Source organism: Somniosus microcephalus, chromosome 11 (genome assembly GCF_052327205.1).
Source record: "Somniosus microcephalus isolate GS21.2 chromosome 11, FLI_Smic_1.0, whole genome shotgun sequence".
Taxonomy (NCBI): domain Eukaryota; kingdom Metazoa; phylum Chordata; class Chondrichthyes; order Squaliformes; family Somniosidae; genus Somniosus; species Somniosus microcephalus.
The window spans coordinates 29,061,961-29,079,251 of NC_140997.1; the positions used below are offsets into that span (position 1 = coordinate 29,061,961).

Sequence of the window (17,291 nt, forward strand, 5' to 3'; positions counted from 1 at the left end):
TGGTGTGACCCCCATCTGGAGCACTACATTCAGTTCCGGGCACCGTACCTCAGGAAAGATATATTGGCCTTGGAGGTGGTGCAACGCAGATTCATCAGAATGATACCAGGGCTAAAAGGGTTAAATTAGGAGGAAAGATTGCATGGACTGGGCTTGTATTTCCTTGAATATAAAAGAGTAAGGGGTGATCTAATTGAGGTATTTTAAGATGATGAAAGGATTGGTAGGGTGGATAGAGAGAAACTATTTTCTCTTGTGGGAGACTTCAGAACAAGAGGGCATAACCTTAAAATTAAAGCGAGGGGAACTCTTTTGCCCAAAAACCTGTTGAGGCTGGGCGAATTGAAAATTTCAAAACAGAGATGGATACATTTGTGTTAGGCAAGGGTATTAAGGGTTATGGAACAAGGGTGGGTAGATGGAGTTGAGATACAGATCAGACATGATCGAATTAAACAGGCTCGAGGGGCTGAATGGTTAAAAAGTCATATTTATATAAAAATGTTTTAAAAATGTTACAAATCAATTACATTTTAAAACTCCTATTAAGATATATTATAAGAATTTTGAAGCCAGTTATACACAAGAATTGCGTTGTTCTCTAGACAGTTAATGAATGAAAATCCATGCTTTGCCGTCCAGTTATCTCTACTGCTATTGTAATGCAAATGGAGCTGGAACACAGAAAGTTAAACCACAAGGAGAAGAGAATCTAGTATTTAATTGTACGAATCATCCAAAAGTAAAAGCAATTAACAGTATTGTGCAAGGTAACAGATCACAAACATTGAAATGAAGAACAAAGCAGAATTTTTTTTTTTTTTTTTACTGTACCACGTTTCAAATAAACAATTATAAAGACAGATCTTCTGTATATTCTATAACATAGCAGTCTCTAATTATTTCCTTGCTTTCTGAGTCCAACTGGAGGTCAGCCAGGGTCAAGTGTGATTTACTACTTATTTCACAGAGATTGTGTTAGGGAGTAGAAGTTTCCTGATTATTCAGATCGCAGCAAATTCTCTCCGTTAGTATTTTTACAATATGGTGGTATTGGCTGAAAAGCTGAAGAATTTCTCCCAATTTTATGGAAGATGGAACATTTATTATTTGATTTGTTTTGTGTATGCAACCCAAGTGATGGACAAATTAAACAGTAATATCTGCTATCACAAGGCCAAGGTTTCCTTGTAGGGCCAGGAGAAGCAATCCTGCTCCTCCTGGCCCACAAGGAAACCTGCAAAAAAAATCACATTTAGACTTACCTGGGCCTCCTCTGGCCCCCTGGAATTGGATCCTGACAATTTGGTTTGGTGGGGAAGCCACCACTGCTCTCTGTTCATGGCCTCAGGTAAAAAAAAAAGCACTTGGGACCCCGATGATGTCATCGCAGCCCAATCTGCACAGTTAAAGAAGGAAATAACAACAGAAAATGCTGGAAAAACTCAGCAAGTCAGGCAACATCCGTGGAGAGAAATTTGAGTTGACGTTTCGGGTTTGACCCTTCTTCAAATTTCGGATTTCCAACATCTGCAGTATTTTGCTATCAGTTAAAGAAGGAGCCCACCTGCTTCGGCAGCCAATCAGATCAGGGTGGGAACAGAGTAGGTAAGTAAATAGCCCGCTTCAATTTATTGCACCCCTTTGTTTCCGCCGGGTGGCGGGAATTAAAATCAACCCCAATATTATTTTGATCTTTTGTTTAAAAAACAAAAAGGGAGAAGATTTCTGTTTTTCAGTATTACAGTAATAGCAAGGTTGTAAGCATGAATATAAAGAGCCGTTTTTACAATTTCACTGTACGTAGCAGAAATCTTCCAATTTTGTTTTTGCCTTCCCGTAGAATTTGCTCCCCTCTTTTCAATGAAGATGCTGAATAGTCTTGAGGCCCGGTATCATCCAGTACATTGTCCAAGTGACCTTTCTTCACGTGTAAGCCAAAACATCTGTTTCAATAGACGGTTTTGACTGCGAGAGCCATCAAATCCTGTTCTCAACCAATCCGGCACTTGTACTTGTTCCATCAGAGGGTCACTGATAGTAATCAGGAGCAGGAATCCTAGGTGATTCGCTTAGAGACACTCGGGCCAAGTATAACCTTCTTATTCCCAACCCGGTTGAGATCAACTAAACCAGTACAGGCCAGGAATTGAACTTGGAAAATTCCTCGCTATAAAGCTACAAAGTGCTTTTTAAGGTGACTGTTTAGTCAAAGGTAACTGGAACAGATTCTATTGTATAGAAAAATACATATCTTTCTTATCCATGAAACTAAAATACAATTTGGTATAAATTTGAGATATTATTGTTCACAATATGCTCTTACTGCCAGAATACATTTTTTTTGCAATGCTGCAATACTTTTAGAGCTAGCAGATTTGCACAATATCCAATAGCATGCAAGAGTTTGCAAATAAAAGATCAGAAATGCTAGCTGTGTAATATTTTCTACTGGCACCATGTTCTAATGTAAAAATCACAGAGAATTCAGTGGAAATTAATCTTCCTTCTATTTTTGCTGTGCCCCGGAAGGATTCAGAATACAATCCTCACTGGCCCTCTGCAAGACTGGGCGATAGATTAATGGAAATGACAAGTGCAATTTCTATGAAGGATTCCAATTTTGCCAATTGTCAAAGAGAAACAGTTTTTTAAAATCAGACTTACAATGTTACCATTATGTTATCAGGTGTGAAGGCAACACCACATTCAGAAGGAATTAATATAAGATCATTGGCATAGTAGCAAGAAATGTTTGTGCAAATTTATCACTGACAAAGCAAAATTGAATGACCTACTTTGAGATTATTAGTTTAGTGAACGGGAATGACATTTTTGGCTTAATAACCCGTACTGTTCTTAACAGACTGATGCTGGGACAGTTTCATCTAGATTTGCATTTGCAACTAGGTCGCACCGAACAATTTGGTGCTTGCCCATTGGCAGTATGAATGAGTCCATCATTACTTTGTCATAATAAATTGTCTCATTATCAGATGGAAAGCACCAAGTATCACCCTTCAATACTGGCTACAGAACTTTTAATTAACTATATTTAAATGGACCATAATTAGTGGAGCACCACATCTTAACCAATTAAGTTATTAAATATTAGAACCCATTTAAAAATTACAGCGTAATTCCAAACTGAGGCAAAGCAAGCAGCCCAATGGCCATATAAGCTAGCGTCCTCTTGTCAAAATGTCTCAGTCAGTCATTCAGTTGTCCTTCATGGCCTTTTCTTTTTGACGATATATTTCCTCAGTGAATGGTCTGACATTATAAGAAAGAGACAGGTATCAAAGGAGGATTAAATGGAGTGACCCATCTCAGGCTGTTAGAATAAAGTGCGTCTGTAACTGAAAATACTGTTTACGTAGCTCTAATATCATGCTGTTAACACTCTAGTACATAGTACATATAAAAAAGAACCAAGATAAAAGGAGGCATCCCCCAATATAGTGAAAAGGTAAAATTCCACTGTATCAATAATAGACTGAGTTGGTTTTATACAATTCGATGCTTAATTCTTTACCCAGAATCTCTTTTTGAATTTCCCTTTCCAGCCTGGTTGCAATAGCCAATAAAATAACTTAAATATGGAAAATAAACAGGTGTATAATTTAATCTTTTATATTACTGTGCAATAGTTTTATCCTTGCCAATTTTCTTTCCGGTCTTCTCATGAAAGCATTGACCTACTTGCTGAATTCTGGCTCCCCGAGTGCGAGTTGCCATCCTGTAACATGGCCAAATAGCCATTATTCATGTGCGCGCAGCAACTATGAATGCTGGCAGGCTATTCACCTCAGAGTTCAACCTGATCCTGTCCTTAGTTGACATCCACAGATAAATCTTTCCAGCAAGGGTCGCTGTGTAGCAGGAACCCAGGCCAATAACAACTTGTATTTATATAGCGCCTTTAGCATAGTAAAACGTCCCAAGGCACTGCACAGGAGTATTATAAGTCAAAAAAATTGACACCGAGCCACATAAGGAGAAATTAGGGCAGGTGAGAGGTAGGTCTTAAAGGAGGACAGAAAGGTAGTGAGGCGGAGAGGTTTAGGCAGGGAATTCCGGAGCTTGGGGCCTCGGCAACAGAGGACACGGCCACCAATGGCTAATGGTTGAGCGATTATAATCAGGGATGCTCAAGAGGGCAGAATTAGAGGAGCGCAGATATCTTGGGGCTGAAGGAGATTACAGAGATAGGGAGGGGCGAGGCCATGGAGGGATTTGAAAACAAGGATGAGAATTTTGAAATCGAGGCGTTGCTTAACCAGGAGCCAGTGTAGGTCAGCGAGCACAATGTCCCCTTCCTTAACACAGGGTGCTGAGGCCCACTGCCATTCCAGCTAATGCTGGCTAAATGTGACCTTTCTGCTTTGTACGGCTCAGCTACTGACTCGATAAACGTGTTGATCCACTGGGGCAGCAGGTGGAGTTTTTTTTTTTTTAATTCTAAAGGGATGCTAGATACCTTGGCCAAAAGTTAAAGCAGTCAAAGTGACTTACACACAACGGCGACATGCTTCAAAAGCCACAGCGCACTAAAAATGCACCTTTTTTCACAAGCTAAAGAAACTGCCTTTGAAACCCATGTGTCATCCACCACAGGTAGGGTTGCCAGCCCTCCAGGATTGACCTGGAGACTCTGGGAATAAAGATTAATTTCCTGGGCACTGCTGCGAGCAACCCAGGGGGAAAAAAAAAAATCATAGGGGGCATTAAAAGAATTGTGTGTTTTTCCCCCCTTTTTTTTCTTTGAACATTTTTGTTTATTAGTTATAAAAATATTGGAGATGCGGAAAAAGGCTTTTTGACTGGACGGGGTGGTTGGTGGCGGAAGGTCATGTGATGAAACCTTCAGGAATACGTCCAAACAGAGTTGTCAACACTAACCACAGGTGCATGGTACTCCTGGCAGCAGCGTTCTGTAATGTAAAGTAAAGGACCAGGCTCGCCGCGATCCAACGACAAAAGTAAACCCTCCTTTTTAGTTATGGGAATGGTGGGTCTCCAGACTCCAATGGCTCTTGATTAGGAGCAATGGGCATCAGCTAAAGCCAACGGAAGAGAGTAGCAAAAGGAAGGCAAGGGCCGCTTTTGCAGCTTCGCTGTTCTGAGACCCCATATGAGAATATAAAAATGCCTGCAGTGGTGTATGTATTTAAAGTGGAGATCGCCCCTCTTTGGCTTTTGCTGCAAGACTTAGGTGAAAAGCACAGATCAGGCCCGTAATTAATTGCACAGATCACCTCGGGAAGAAAAACGGCACACAGTTGAACAGCATTAACATTAGTATAGTCAGCTGTAGCTCAGTGGGTAGCACACTCGCCTCTGAGTCAGAAGGTTGTGGGTTCAAGTCCCACTCCAGGGACTTGAGCATATAAAGCTAGGCTGACACTCCAGTGCAGTGCTGAGGGAGTGCTGCACTGTTGGAGGTGACGTCTTTTGGATGAGACGTTAAACCAAGGCCCCGTCTGCTCTCTCAGGTGGACGTAAAAGATTGCATGGCACTATTTCGAAGAAGAGCAGGGGAGTTATCCCCGGTGTCCTGGCCAATATTTATCCCTCAATCAACATAACAAAAACAGATTATCTGGTCATTATCACATTGCTGTTTGGGGGACCTTTCTGTGCACAAATTGGCTGCTGCGTTTCCCACATTACAACAGTGACTCCACTTCAAAAGTACTTCATTGGCTGTAAAGCGCTTTGGGACGTCTGGTGGTCGTGAAAGGTGCTATATAAATGTAAGTCTTTCTTTCTTTCTTTAGGAGTAAAATAATCTCCAGGCACACAGTCAGAGAAATAAACCTGAGCATGAAGCCACAGATAGGCGTGCATATTTAACATTTTGGGCCAGTTCAAAACATGCCTTGTATATCAGTTAATTAGCACATTTGGCACTTATACTTTATTATACGTTTTGCTGAGTATTTTTTAAGTGTACAATTGAATAAAGACATTCCAGAAGTCTCCCTTTTGGGAGGCACAACCCTGGAGATTGATCCAAAGCAGACAATACAATACCTACCTTTCAAACAGGATTGCAACCTTGTATACTGCTGCCACCCAAGCAGTGAGGACCAGTCCTGCAGGGCTAGCATTCCTGTTGATTTAGACCAGCGGAGGGGAAAAAGATAAAACAATTATTGCCAGATTACTCATAGTACCATACCAACAGATCTCTGAAATTAGGTATTTGATGAAAACAGTTTTCTAAAACAGCAGTTTATCCATCAATCATTAAATAGATGCGTTAGTGATGCAGGGTCACTTTAGCAAATTATAGGATAAAATCATTAGATGGTACCAGCGAAATATTATTCAGGAACTAACTTAAGTTAATTTCTCAAACTATTTGTCCACTTGCACTATGATCAACTTCTTTTGTTTCAGAAACATTGCCATGGTTATAATTTAGGCTGTAAAAAAACTTGCAAATTGTCCAGATTTATTCATTCCATTAGACTTTGTACATTTGACGCTCCATTCTGTCTACTTCACCTTTGATCATCACGTTGCGTTCCCATCTCCCAAATACGAAGAGTCAAAATCTCACTTCTTATGAGCACACTTTTACTCCACCTAGCTATGATCTCACTTTCTTCTTTCCCCAAGCCACATGATTTTGATTCTCCCTCTCGTCAACTACAGGCAGACAGACATTCTAGGTGGTCCAAACTTATTGAATAATTATACATCCCAAACTATAAAACTAGCAAAGACTGCCCAACAGCTATACAAAAAAGTTCATAACTCAAAACAGCCCATAAAAGTGCAGTGGTGTCCAGATTTAATTCATTCCACTAGAATCTGAACAATTTATGCTCCATTCCACCTACTTCAATTATTTGTCCTGAAATTTAAAAAAAATTAAACGTCTGGAGCTCAAAACTATATTTTCATGCCTTTTAAAACTATAAAACAACTGAACTTGGCTTCAAAGGGAATACATAAATGAGGTCAATGGTCCTCGGCTGGTAATATGCCTGGAGGAACTGAGGAATTTGATGCAATGTTGCAGTTTACAGAACAAAGCAGTTATTTGGTTTATTAGCAATATTAAGGCTCCATTTGTCAAAAAATTCCCATTAAGATAAAGGATACATGAGTAAGTTTGTCAGGGACTCACTAGATTCAGTATTTATCCAGTGAGAAGACCTCAATGAACTACTCATAAGTGTCACAGTTATAAATAGTTTAGGATGTCAAACCTACTTGATGGATAAATGTACTCAATGGGTCCCTTGAGTTTTCTATTTATATGGTGGATTTAATACTGGCACTATAAATTATATGACTGTTAGCAGACGTACTGGCAGAAATGTTTAGAAACAGAAACAGAACTCTTAGCACAGGAAACCACTGAGCCCTTGCCTGCATTTAAAGCATATAGAGTCGCTGGAACTCATCTAAGTTAATCTTTTTTCTTGGCTTATTACATGCTATCATACTAAACTGGGACAACTGTCTTTATGGAACATGCAATGCTTTGTCACGAGGAGTGTTGAAGGAGAAACTGCAGGATTTTCAAAGGGGTATTTGGATAGATACGTATCCAATATAAAGAGAGAGAGTGAGAGAGAGATTCAAGTTGTGTGACGGAGAGAGTGGGACATACTTAAAGACAGAGAAAAGCATCCAAGAGGGCTCCAGAGTAGTGGTCATATTGCAAGACAGAAAGATATGCATACAAAGTGAGACAAATAGGAATTGCACAGAAACATACAGGTGAGAGGAGATAGAATCAAGAAGACTGACACAGAGGGCTGGATTTTACCAGCCCTGAGGAGGCGGGTCTGCTGGGAAAATGGGAAAAATTGGGAGCAGGTCCCAACCTCGCTCCCAACCTGCCTCCGAACTATTTTCCCAGGAGGCAGGTCCCCGACTCACGCAGGGACCCGTCTCCTAGTGGCAGGCAGGGGATTAGAGCCAATTAACTGCTTGTTAACAGGTAGTTAACAGGCTTTTCCCCATTTTCAGCCTGCTGATGCGGGCTTCCTGACGGCGGGAAACCCCGCCAGGGTCAGCGAGGCAAGCTGTGGGTCTGCTGCAGTGTAAGTGTGCAAATGATAGCTGCAGAGGTAGTGTGATGGGTGCAATGGTGCACAGGTAAGTATGACAGGTGAGAGAATGTAGCGAGAAATATTTTTATTCTGTTTATGTATTTGTAGGTGACGAGATTTGATGTTTCTGTGAAGCCTCATCTGATCTGGAGAATTGACAGATAGCTTCTGCAATCTCACATGCAACTGCCATGTGTTTTCTCCTAAGGAGAGAGTCATTGGTGAGCCTGGGTGCAAGGGCTCACCTTTGGACAGTGATTGTCAGTGTTTGACAGCACCTCAATGCTGTCAAACACTGACAATGCATCTGTCAAAAAATTATGGTGCCTGTCACTTTAACAAAACCGTCAGATGAAGCATCATGCACTGACGTCATCTGACACCTGCTTTCCCTCAATTGGCCGGCAAGCCCGCAGGGCGGGCTTAACAAGGCCAATCAGGGGAAAATAGTGTCAGGTCGTCAGACGTTGCTGGGGGTGGGACTAGAACCTGGAAACCAGCAGTCCCGCCCCCAACGCACCTCCTCAGGTAAGATTGCAGCTGTAGGGCTCGATTTTAATAGCCCTGAGGTGGGGGGTCTGGCAGCGAAAATCGGAAAAAATAGCTTCAGACTGTCAACCCGCCTCCATTCCACCCACATGTGATTTTCGTGAGTGTCGGGTCAGCTGCTCCCAAACTGACCCGATGGGAACTGGTGGGACAGGTAGTTAAGGCAGTTAAGAGCCTGTTAACTGCCTTGCAAATCCTATTTTTATAGCGGTTTCCCATTTTCGTGCTTCTGGCTCCTGTTTCCCATCTTGTCAGAAACACACCAACTGCAAGGAGGCGAGTTTCTCAAGGACATGATTTGTAGTCATTGGTGCAGTACTTTAAAAGCGCTCCTGTAACATGGCTGACATTAAAATGCAACAACCCTGTTGTTGGAGGTTTGGGATAAGATTTTGCAAATCTACTGACCTTGTGACTGTTCAAGCTGACACCCATCTGCAGTGTTACCTGATTGGAACGATTTCAGGCCACTTTGAGTGTGCGCTTGCAAGCTTCTTGCCTCAACTGAAATCTATAGCAACGGGATGGGAACCATTTACATCCTCTCATCCTGGTCGTCAGATTCGGAGGAAGAGCAGCCGCAGCAGCACCACAACCAGCCACAACAGCAGTGCCAACCTCCTCCTCCCCCACCTGATGCTACACTGGACACAGGGCATCAGCCCCTGACAAAATTGCTGGCCAGGAGGCCAGCGATGGCCTCATCATGGCCAGATTTTTTTCACTTGATGCTGCAATCCCTGGCTGCCACATGATGCACCAGGTTGACACCATCCCACACCAGCACCGTGAAACATCCCTTTAATGTCCAAGCCATTCCATACACACTCATCACTATAGCGGGGGTGGGGGGGTGGGAGGGCGGGAGGGGAAGAGTTATGACGGAACAATCACTGGAACTCAGTAAGACACTTCACACTGTGCGCTCAGATCTGTCCAATAAGGGGCACTTTTGGAAAAAGATATTACACTGTATAACAACACATTGGAACTTCACATGGACATTGGCTAAACTTCTCAAGTGCCTACCCTTGTGTGTTGTTAGTTGGTATGCTTGCAGTAGGATGAGGGTGAGTGGGAGGGGTGGCTAGTGAGATGGGGGGAGTGATAAAGTAGATAGAGAGGGTTGGGTGGAGGTTCAAGGTAAGTCGGGAGTCCTGGGGAGGTCGCTTCTGCCCTTGGAAGGGAAGAGAACCTCCCTGCATGCTGTGACTCCCTCCATAAGCATATAGTCATTGGAGAGCCTAGGTGCAAGTGTTCACCTTTGTGCAGTGATTGTCAGTATTTGCAGCACCTCAATGCTGTCAAACAGTGACAGATCAACTGTCAAAATAAAATTGTGCATGGTCCCTTTAAGGAAACTGGCGGATTACATGTCATCAAATTACGTCATCAGACCCGCTTCCTGTTAATTGGCCGGTAAACCTGCAGGGCGGGCTTAACAAGACCAATTAAGGGAAAATCGCGCCTACAGAACGGAGGCAGCTGGGGGCACGACCGGAATCCGGAAACCAGCTGACCCACACCCATCCCGCCTCCAGAATTAAATTAGCGGCCATAGAGTCAGAGAGAAGCCCAATCTCCATAAAGTTGGCAAAAATCCCAAACAATTAATCTGCTCATTACTACATTGCTGCTTGTGGGAGCTTGTGGTGTGCAAAATTGGCTGCTGCGTTCCTACACTGCCAACAGTGACTACATTTCAAAAGTACTTCATTGGCTGTAAAGCACTTTGGGACAGCCTGAGGTCATGAAAGGTGCTACCTAAATACAAATCTTTCTTTTAATTACTCAGCTCACTGCTTAAAATTAGAGTTCAGATTAAATTGAACATTGGAACACATGCCAATTGTCCAAGCAACACTTTCTTGCTGAAACTGCCTGGTCTCAGGCAGTACAGAGGGCAATTTGACAAGCAAAATGGGATGGAGTGACCTACTGCTGCAATTACACCTCCGAAGAAATGCCCAGGCTCGGTGGTCAAGCGATAAGGCGTTGGTCTTCAAACCGAAAAGCGCCAGTTCAACCCCCATCCGTGCCTTCATAAAAGTTGCTCAGGTTAATAAGGCCATAAAAAACCAAGCACTAGGATTTATTTCTAAAGGGATAGAATTGAAAAGTAGTGAAGTTATGCTAAACTTATATCGAACCTTGTTTAGACCACACCACACTTGGAGTACTGTGTACAGTTCTGGTCGCCATATTATAAAAAGGATATAGAGGCACTGGAGAGGGTGCAAAAAAGATTTACAAGGATGATACCAGAAATGTGAGGTTATACCTATCAGGAAAGCATGAACAGGCTGGGTCTCTTTTCTCCTGAAATGAGAAGGCTGAGGGGTGACCTAATAGAGCTCTTTAAAATTTTGAAAGGTTTTGATAGAGTAGACAGTGTTTCCACTTGTGTGAAAGAGCAAAACTAGAGGCCCTCAATATAAGATAGTCACCAAGAAATCCAATCGGAAATTCAGAAGAAACTTCTTTACCCAAAGAGTGGTGAGAATGTGGAACTCGCTACCACAGGGAGTGGTTGAAGCAAAAAGTACAGATGCATTTAAGGGGAGGCTGGACAAGCATATGAGGGAGAAGAGAATAGAGGGTTATGCTGATAGAGTTAGGTGAAGAAAGATAGGAGGCAGGAGGCTTGAGTGGAGCATAAATGCTGGCATGGACTGGTTGGGCCGAATGTCCTGTTTCTGTGTTATATAGCCTATGTAATCCCACCATGTTACCCTGATCTGCTTGACTGATGCCTGCCCCAAAGCATTCGGCTGAAGTCAGTGAGCCTAGTCTAGTGGTGCATTAGATTTCCCTGACTTACCACCCATTTACTGACCCTACAAATCATCTCCACTATAAAGGTGGCAGTGTTGGGCCCAAATGGTGACCCAGAGGAAGGAAAGAATCTGTAGGGTCATGGGTAGTGATCCTGCAACAATGTGTTGGCCAGAAGTAACTTGCAATATTTGCAATATCAGAGGACAAAGGCCCCAAACAGTTACAATGAAGCACTGACTGCTATACGAATAATAGTTGATCAGATCATCGAGATTCTGGGCTGGTACTTGAATAAGTTAAGGTGTCATGATAGAGTTGGTGAATCAGGTGCAGGAATGGGCATTGTGGGGCTGCTAGACAGATCTTTCTTTTTCTAAAGGTCCGGCATCTGTGAGGGACATTCAATTTAGGAGAGCATCCTACAATTTGTGAATCAGAAGATGTGAGCAAGCAATGATAGGAGAGCTGTCAAGAAATCAGCATGTTTGAAAACAGCAAACACTCACAGTCCTGTAAGTGATCCAACCAATTCCAATCTGAACCTGAGAGATCCTCTCCAACTTCTCCATCTCCCACTGTCTCCTTGATATGTCTGCTGAGGAGTTCCTCTTCATGTCTATTCTGGGGCCTGTGCTACTCCTTTGTCTTTGGTTGTGCACTTCCTTCTCCTTTGCAAAGAACACAAAGATTTTAAAAGTCTACAGACTAATTTAGAATTTCATTTCACCCAGGTGTCTGCAGATGCTCCATTGTGATCATGCTTTCAGTAAGTTGTGGAGTTTTACTTGGAGCTGGTGCACCTGGCCAGCTCCCTGGGCGGCAGCAGACGCACAGCGGTCTGGGTCTCCTGACAGCTGATGGTGCGGAGCTTGTTGCAATGGGCCAGGCGGGAAGCTTCACCTTCGATGCACTCAAAAATATTGTTCACAAAGGAGTTCATGATGATCATGGCCTTGGAGGAGATGCCGGTGTCAGGGTGAACCTGCTTCATCACTTTGTAGATATAGATGGAGTAACTCTACTTCTTCGCCTTTCTCCGCTTCTTGCTGGCATTTGCTATGACTTTACTCACTGTTTTCTTGGTGCCTTTCTTGGGAGCGGCTTTCTTCTCCTCAGGTATTTTCAAACTCAATTTTGACCATGCTTTTAGGTGCAAGCAATGCAGCAATCTCCACTTTCCACTTACACACTGCAGGAACTGTGATATGCGACAGTGAAGTGGTAGGAGGGAGATGTGTGGCTGTGAAAGGGTGGGGGTTTGGTGAGGTTCTCTTGCGCTTAAGGACTATCTCGTTCATCTGTGTGGTCCTGGATGGTGTGGAGGTGACTCATGCTTCCAGTAGTATTTCAGCATCTGCACGGGCTCCTGTTCACTTACTTTGACCAACGTGTTGAGGACAGTCAAACGTTTACGACATCACACAGCCGTTGGTGGGTGGTTGAGCTGAACTGACCGCTGGAGCCACCTCCCTCCAAAATGCGTAAACCTCCTATTTCTGGGGCTTCCTTTCCTCAGTGCCATTATCTGTATCGACATAACCTCCACGGCAGCTTCAAAACATTGTGGGGTTTTAGGATGCAGGTCTTTGTTGCCCCTCCATCTGCCACTGGAATTGTAACCTGACCTCTAGCTCCATCTCTCTCTCTCCTTCTAATCAACCTGCTGTGTGTCTAACCCTTTAAGCTGCAGCAACCTTTGAACTGATAGACTGCTTTCCCTTCAGTGGTGAAGAGCGCCAGGTGTAGGATGCTCTACTTTAAACCCGTCCTGAATAGTAAATTAGCCCCTTTCCCAAAGGAAAATGTGGTCTGGTGCAAGCGGGATCAGGGAGGTAGGTGGAAATCCCACCCCGCCATTTCTCCAATAGGCCTTGGAAAATTTAGGCTATACTGCTATTTAACCTGATGCTGCTGAACTTGTACTTGTGTGCATGGTGAAACAGTGCAGTAGTGACATCCATATTGCAGCACTGGACGGCATAGCAGCTGTCTCATGTGATGTATGCTAAGGGTGCCTAGAAACTTCCTGTGGCATAAAGATTGAGGCCAGTGGTGACATTCATTACCATAGAAAGTGCTGCATGAATAGCCGACTGCTCATGCAGATCTCTAGGAGCCAGATCGCACAAGTTGGTCATAACTGCCTTTGTGACTACATCACGCACTGCTCCTGCATGTGCTCAATAGACCCTGATGTAGTTTGTGTTCGGTCATGTTATTCTTTGATGAAGTCTGTGCTGTTGAGCTGATATGTGCTGCCAATGCATCGTGAGGCAGCCAAAAGGGGCAACTGGCTCATTTTCCTAAGGACCATGAATCACTCTGCTAATACCTGTGATACCTATCATTGAATTAACTCCAGCACAGAGCGCGAGATATTTCCTATTGATTGTATACAATATTTACCAGGGTAAAAACAAAGGGGACATTGTGATGCCAACTAATAGATTTCTGCATTTTAAATATTACTAGTTCTGGATTAACACTTATTGAAGCAATAACATTAGTTAAATAAAAGACTAGCATCTTGTAGATGAAGTTAAATTGTATCTCTTTGGAAATACAATAAAATATATATATTTCTAAATCATGAAACAGTAATTAGAACCGAGAATAGCGCAAAATATATTATCTGGAGTTCAGCCAGGTAATTATTTAATCAAATAAAGTATCTCAACCTAATAAAATGAATCCAGATTGTTTTTCAAATACTAACCGCAAAGTTTTTGGACATTCAGTACATAATAAATGTATGATATTAACTTACAATGTCCTGTTCAAGAAAAATAATTTCATTCCAAATACATTAAGGTCTTAATAAGTGATTTTGTGCAAAATTTTTAATTATATGACTATGCATGTATTATGGATATTATAGAAAGGACTATAAACTCTAGGAACAAATCTGCATGTTTCATTTCAGCACTAAAGCCCGAAATGATCAATTATTGCAGATAATGAGTAAAATTAAAATTCTAATTTATTACCATTTGATCAGCGCACCAAAGATTGGAATAATATTTGTTTGCTCAGTTATAATTTCATTATTTTTAAAGAAGAGAACTGAAGTACTGTACAGTGAAGTAGCCTGTTGGAATAAAACAAAGTACTGGAGATTAAAGCATGCCAGCCAGGATTAAAATATGTTTATAACAATTCTGAGGTACCATTAACAACATTAAACAAAACCTGGCGATCTAAGCTATAAATGGTTAAAGCGTGTGGACTTAAGCTATTGGGTCTAAAACCATTTGATAAATTAAAATTTGCCTCAAGGTTTCTGTTTAAGTAACGTAAAAGGTTGTGGCTACATGGGCAGACAATCAAACAGACCAGCTCATGCTAGTCAGTGATTAAGAAAACTAAAGTTGGTGCAATAAATTGAATATGGAAAATATTAACTTTAGATAATACGGGGGGGGGGGGGGGGGAATTGGGTATCGCCCATTTTGGGGCGCTAATATCAGCTGGGCACAAATTTTAGCGCCCGGCTAAAATTATCAGCGGCGACTGCGAAATTCGTCTCCAGCGCCCCTGGAGGTGATTGGAGCGCTAAATCAAGCTCTACACGCCTCTCTTAGGGCGCTAACGTCGGGGAGCGAGGCGCTACCTCAGTGCACTACTGCAGCTCAGGCAATGTCAAGTACCTAGTACTCAGACAGACTGGCGCCGTCCAGTTCTTAAAGGGGAGGGTCCATCTTGCTGCACAGCTACACCCTGCTCTTTGCAGCGTTTGACATCGGCCTGCAAGCAGTTAAAAATCTTCATCCAAGATTTATGATGGATACTCAAGAGGCCGAGGGAGAGCTCTCGCCGGTTTAGTGACCAGGCATTGGTGGCTCTGGTTGGCACTGTGGAACGGCGACGGGCAATGCTCTTTCCAGAGACTGGCATGAGGCCATTGCCCCGTGAGTTTACAAGAGTCTGGAGGGAAGTTGCCCAGCATGTTTCATCGAGGAGCCTGGTCCAAAGGACACATACGCAGTGCCGTAAGAAGTTCAACGACCTCACTCGGGTGGTCAGGGCGAGTACCATCTACATCTACATTCGACCATCTCAACCTCACACTGTGCACAGAAAGTGTAAATACCCAAATGCCCAACACTGACCCAACAACTATGCCCATCTCATCAACGTCACATCCCACACCTTGCACATATTAACGGCTATTCAACTATGGTAGGCACATCTGCCAAATACATGGCTGCACACTCACTCACACGCTGTCCTTTTCCTTGCAGACCAAGCGTTCACACAATCGCAGGGAGCAACAACTGACGGGAGGAGGACAGGCGGAGCTGCACCCCTCACACAATTGGAGGAGAGAGTCCACAGACTCATTGCCAGTCATGTAGTCGGCACTGTGGCTGTTGGAGAGGTCGACCCCCCCTTGGGGACAGCAACGGTATGTTCATCAGCTTTCTCTCCTCTCTCATACAACTTCCCCTTCACAACACCAGCCAGCCACGAGGTTGACGTGGTGGTTGGAAGAGGTCTGGGACACCAGTCTGGCGCAGGATGAATGCATCGTGGCTGCTGCCAGGATAGCGGGCATTGACGGCGAGGATACGCTGTCTGTGGTCGCACACCAACTGAACGTGCAGAGAGTGGAAGCCTTTGCGGTTGCGGAACACCTCTGCATTTTCATGAGGTGCCCGCAATGCCACATGCATGCAGTCAATGGCGTCCTGAACCATGGGGAAGCCCGCTACCCTAGCGAAGCCACATGCATGTTCACGCTATTTGTCCCGGGTCATGGGGAAAGATATGTACTCCCTTCTCCTTTTGTAGAGAGCATTTGTGACCTCCCGGACACAGCAATGGACAGTGAACTGGGAGATATTCGCTAGTCCCAGTTAGCGAATATCTCCCAGTTGAAGCCTGGAAGGAGCCGCTGGCATAGAAATTGAGAGCCACCGTCACCTTCACTGCCACCGACAGAGACGTCCTGGTCCTGCGCTGAGGCTGCCGATCTGGTTGCAGGAGGTGGCAGAGCTCTGTGACCACCTCCTTGCTGAAGTGCAGCCTTACGAAACACTGCTCTTCGGACAAATGATTGTAGGAGAATTGCTCCCGGAATACCCTGGGAGGGTAAGGTCTCCTGTGCAGAGGCCTGTTGGCCCTCCTCCCTCTGGCCCCGTTTGCCACTCTCTCTCTGCGCCTCTGCTGCCTCCGAAGGTGAAGCTGGAGAATGACACCCCGAGTTAGTACAGCCCCCAATTAATCTTCGAAATGTGGTAAATATAAAGCTCAGAGAAAAAGGAACCTGAAAAGTGTTGCTCAGGAACAAAACTCCTTGTAGGATAGCGTTAAATGTCTCCAGACATCTCTCTCTCTCTCTCAACCTGCGTATGCCAAATATTTTGCCAACAGGAAAAAGCAGGAAGCGCACGCCTTTAAATAGCGCTCCCCCAGCTCCTTGCGGACTGCAAAACGTTCCCCGCTACCTGTCGTTCCTAGCGGCAGGCACTAAGGCGGGGGCGAGAATCAATTTCCAGTCTGGGGCGCTACACGCTTGGATGATGTCACGATCTCTGAGCGCAGGAGATCGTGGCGATAGTATTTAGCGCCACCGCAAAGTGGCAGGTCAATTTTGCGGGCAGCGCTAAAATCGCCGCGTTCGGGCAGTAAGTCGTTAGTGCTAACCAACGGAGATGCTAACCAACCCAATTTTTTCCCCTACATGTCACATTTACTTTTCACTTGCAGGATTTCCCTTTAGTGTTCTGTAACACACACTCTTTCCAGTGTATAAATGATCTGTGCTCAATCCTATATGGATCCTGGAAAATGTATAATTTTCTTTGAAAATACTGTCGTGCCTCAGGATCTTGTGCAATCTGGGAGGGAAATGGCAAGACTCTAAGATGACTAGTAAGCTCTGACCTT

General features: G+C 43.8%; 1 protein-coding gene across 3 annotated transcripts in view; it reads right to left on the reverse strand.

The window, feature by feature from the left end:
* Window positions 1–1,553: 1,553 nt before the first annotated feature.
* Window positions 1,554–17,291, reverse strand: part of pemt (phosphatidylethanolamine N-methyltransferase) — a 124,538-nt gene continuing 108,800 nt past the window's right edge. For 2 of the 3 annotated variants that reach the window (XM_086000421.1, XM_086000422.1), the window contains exons 6-7: window positions 6,041–6,115; window positions 1,554–3,273 (exon numbers count right to left, since the gene is read on the reverse strand). In XM_086000421.1, the coding sequence (XP_085856547.1) occupies window positions 3,219–3,273; window positions 6,041–6,115 (130 nt within the window). In that variant the 3' untranslated portion in view covers window positions 1,554–3,218. Of the gene's footprint in view, window positions 3,274–6,034; window positions 6,116–11,908; window positions 12,071–14,389; window positions 14,491–17,291 lie in introns of those variants that run through there. The other variant, XR_015079921.1, reaches the window with a different exon arrangement.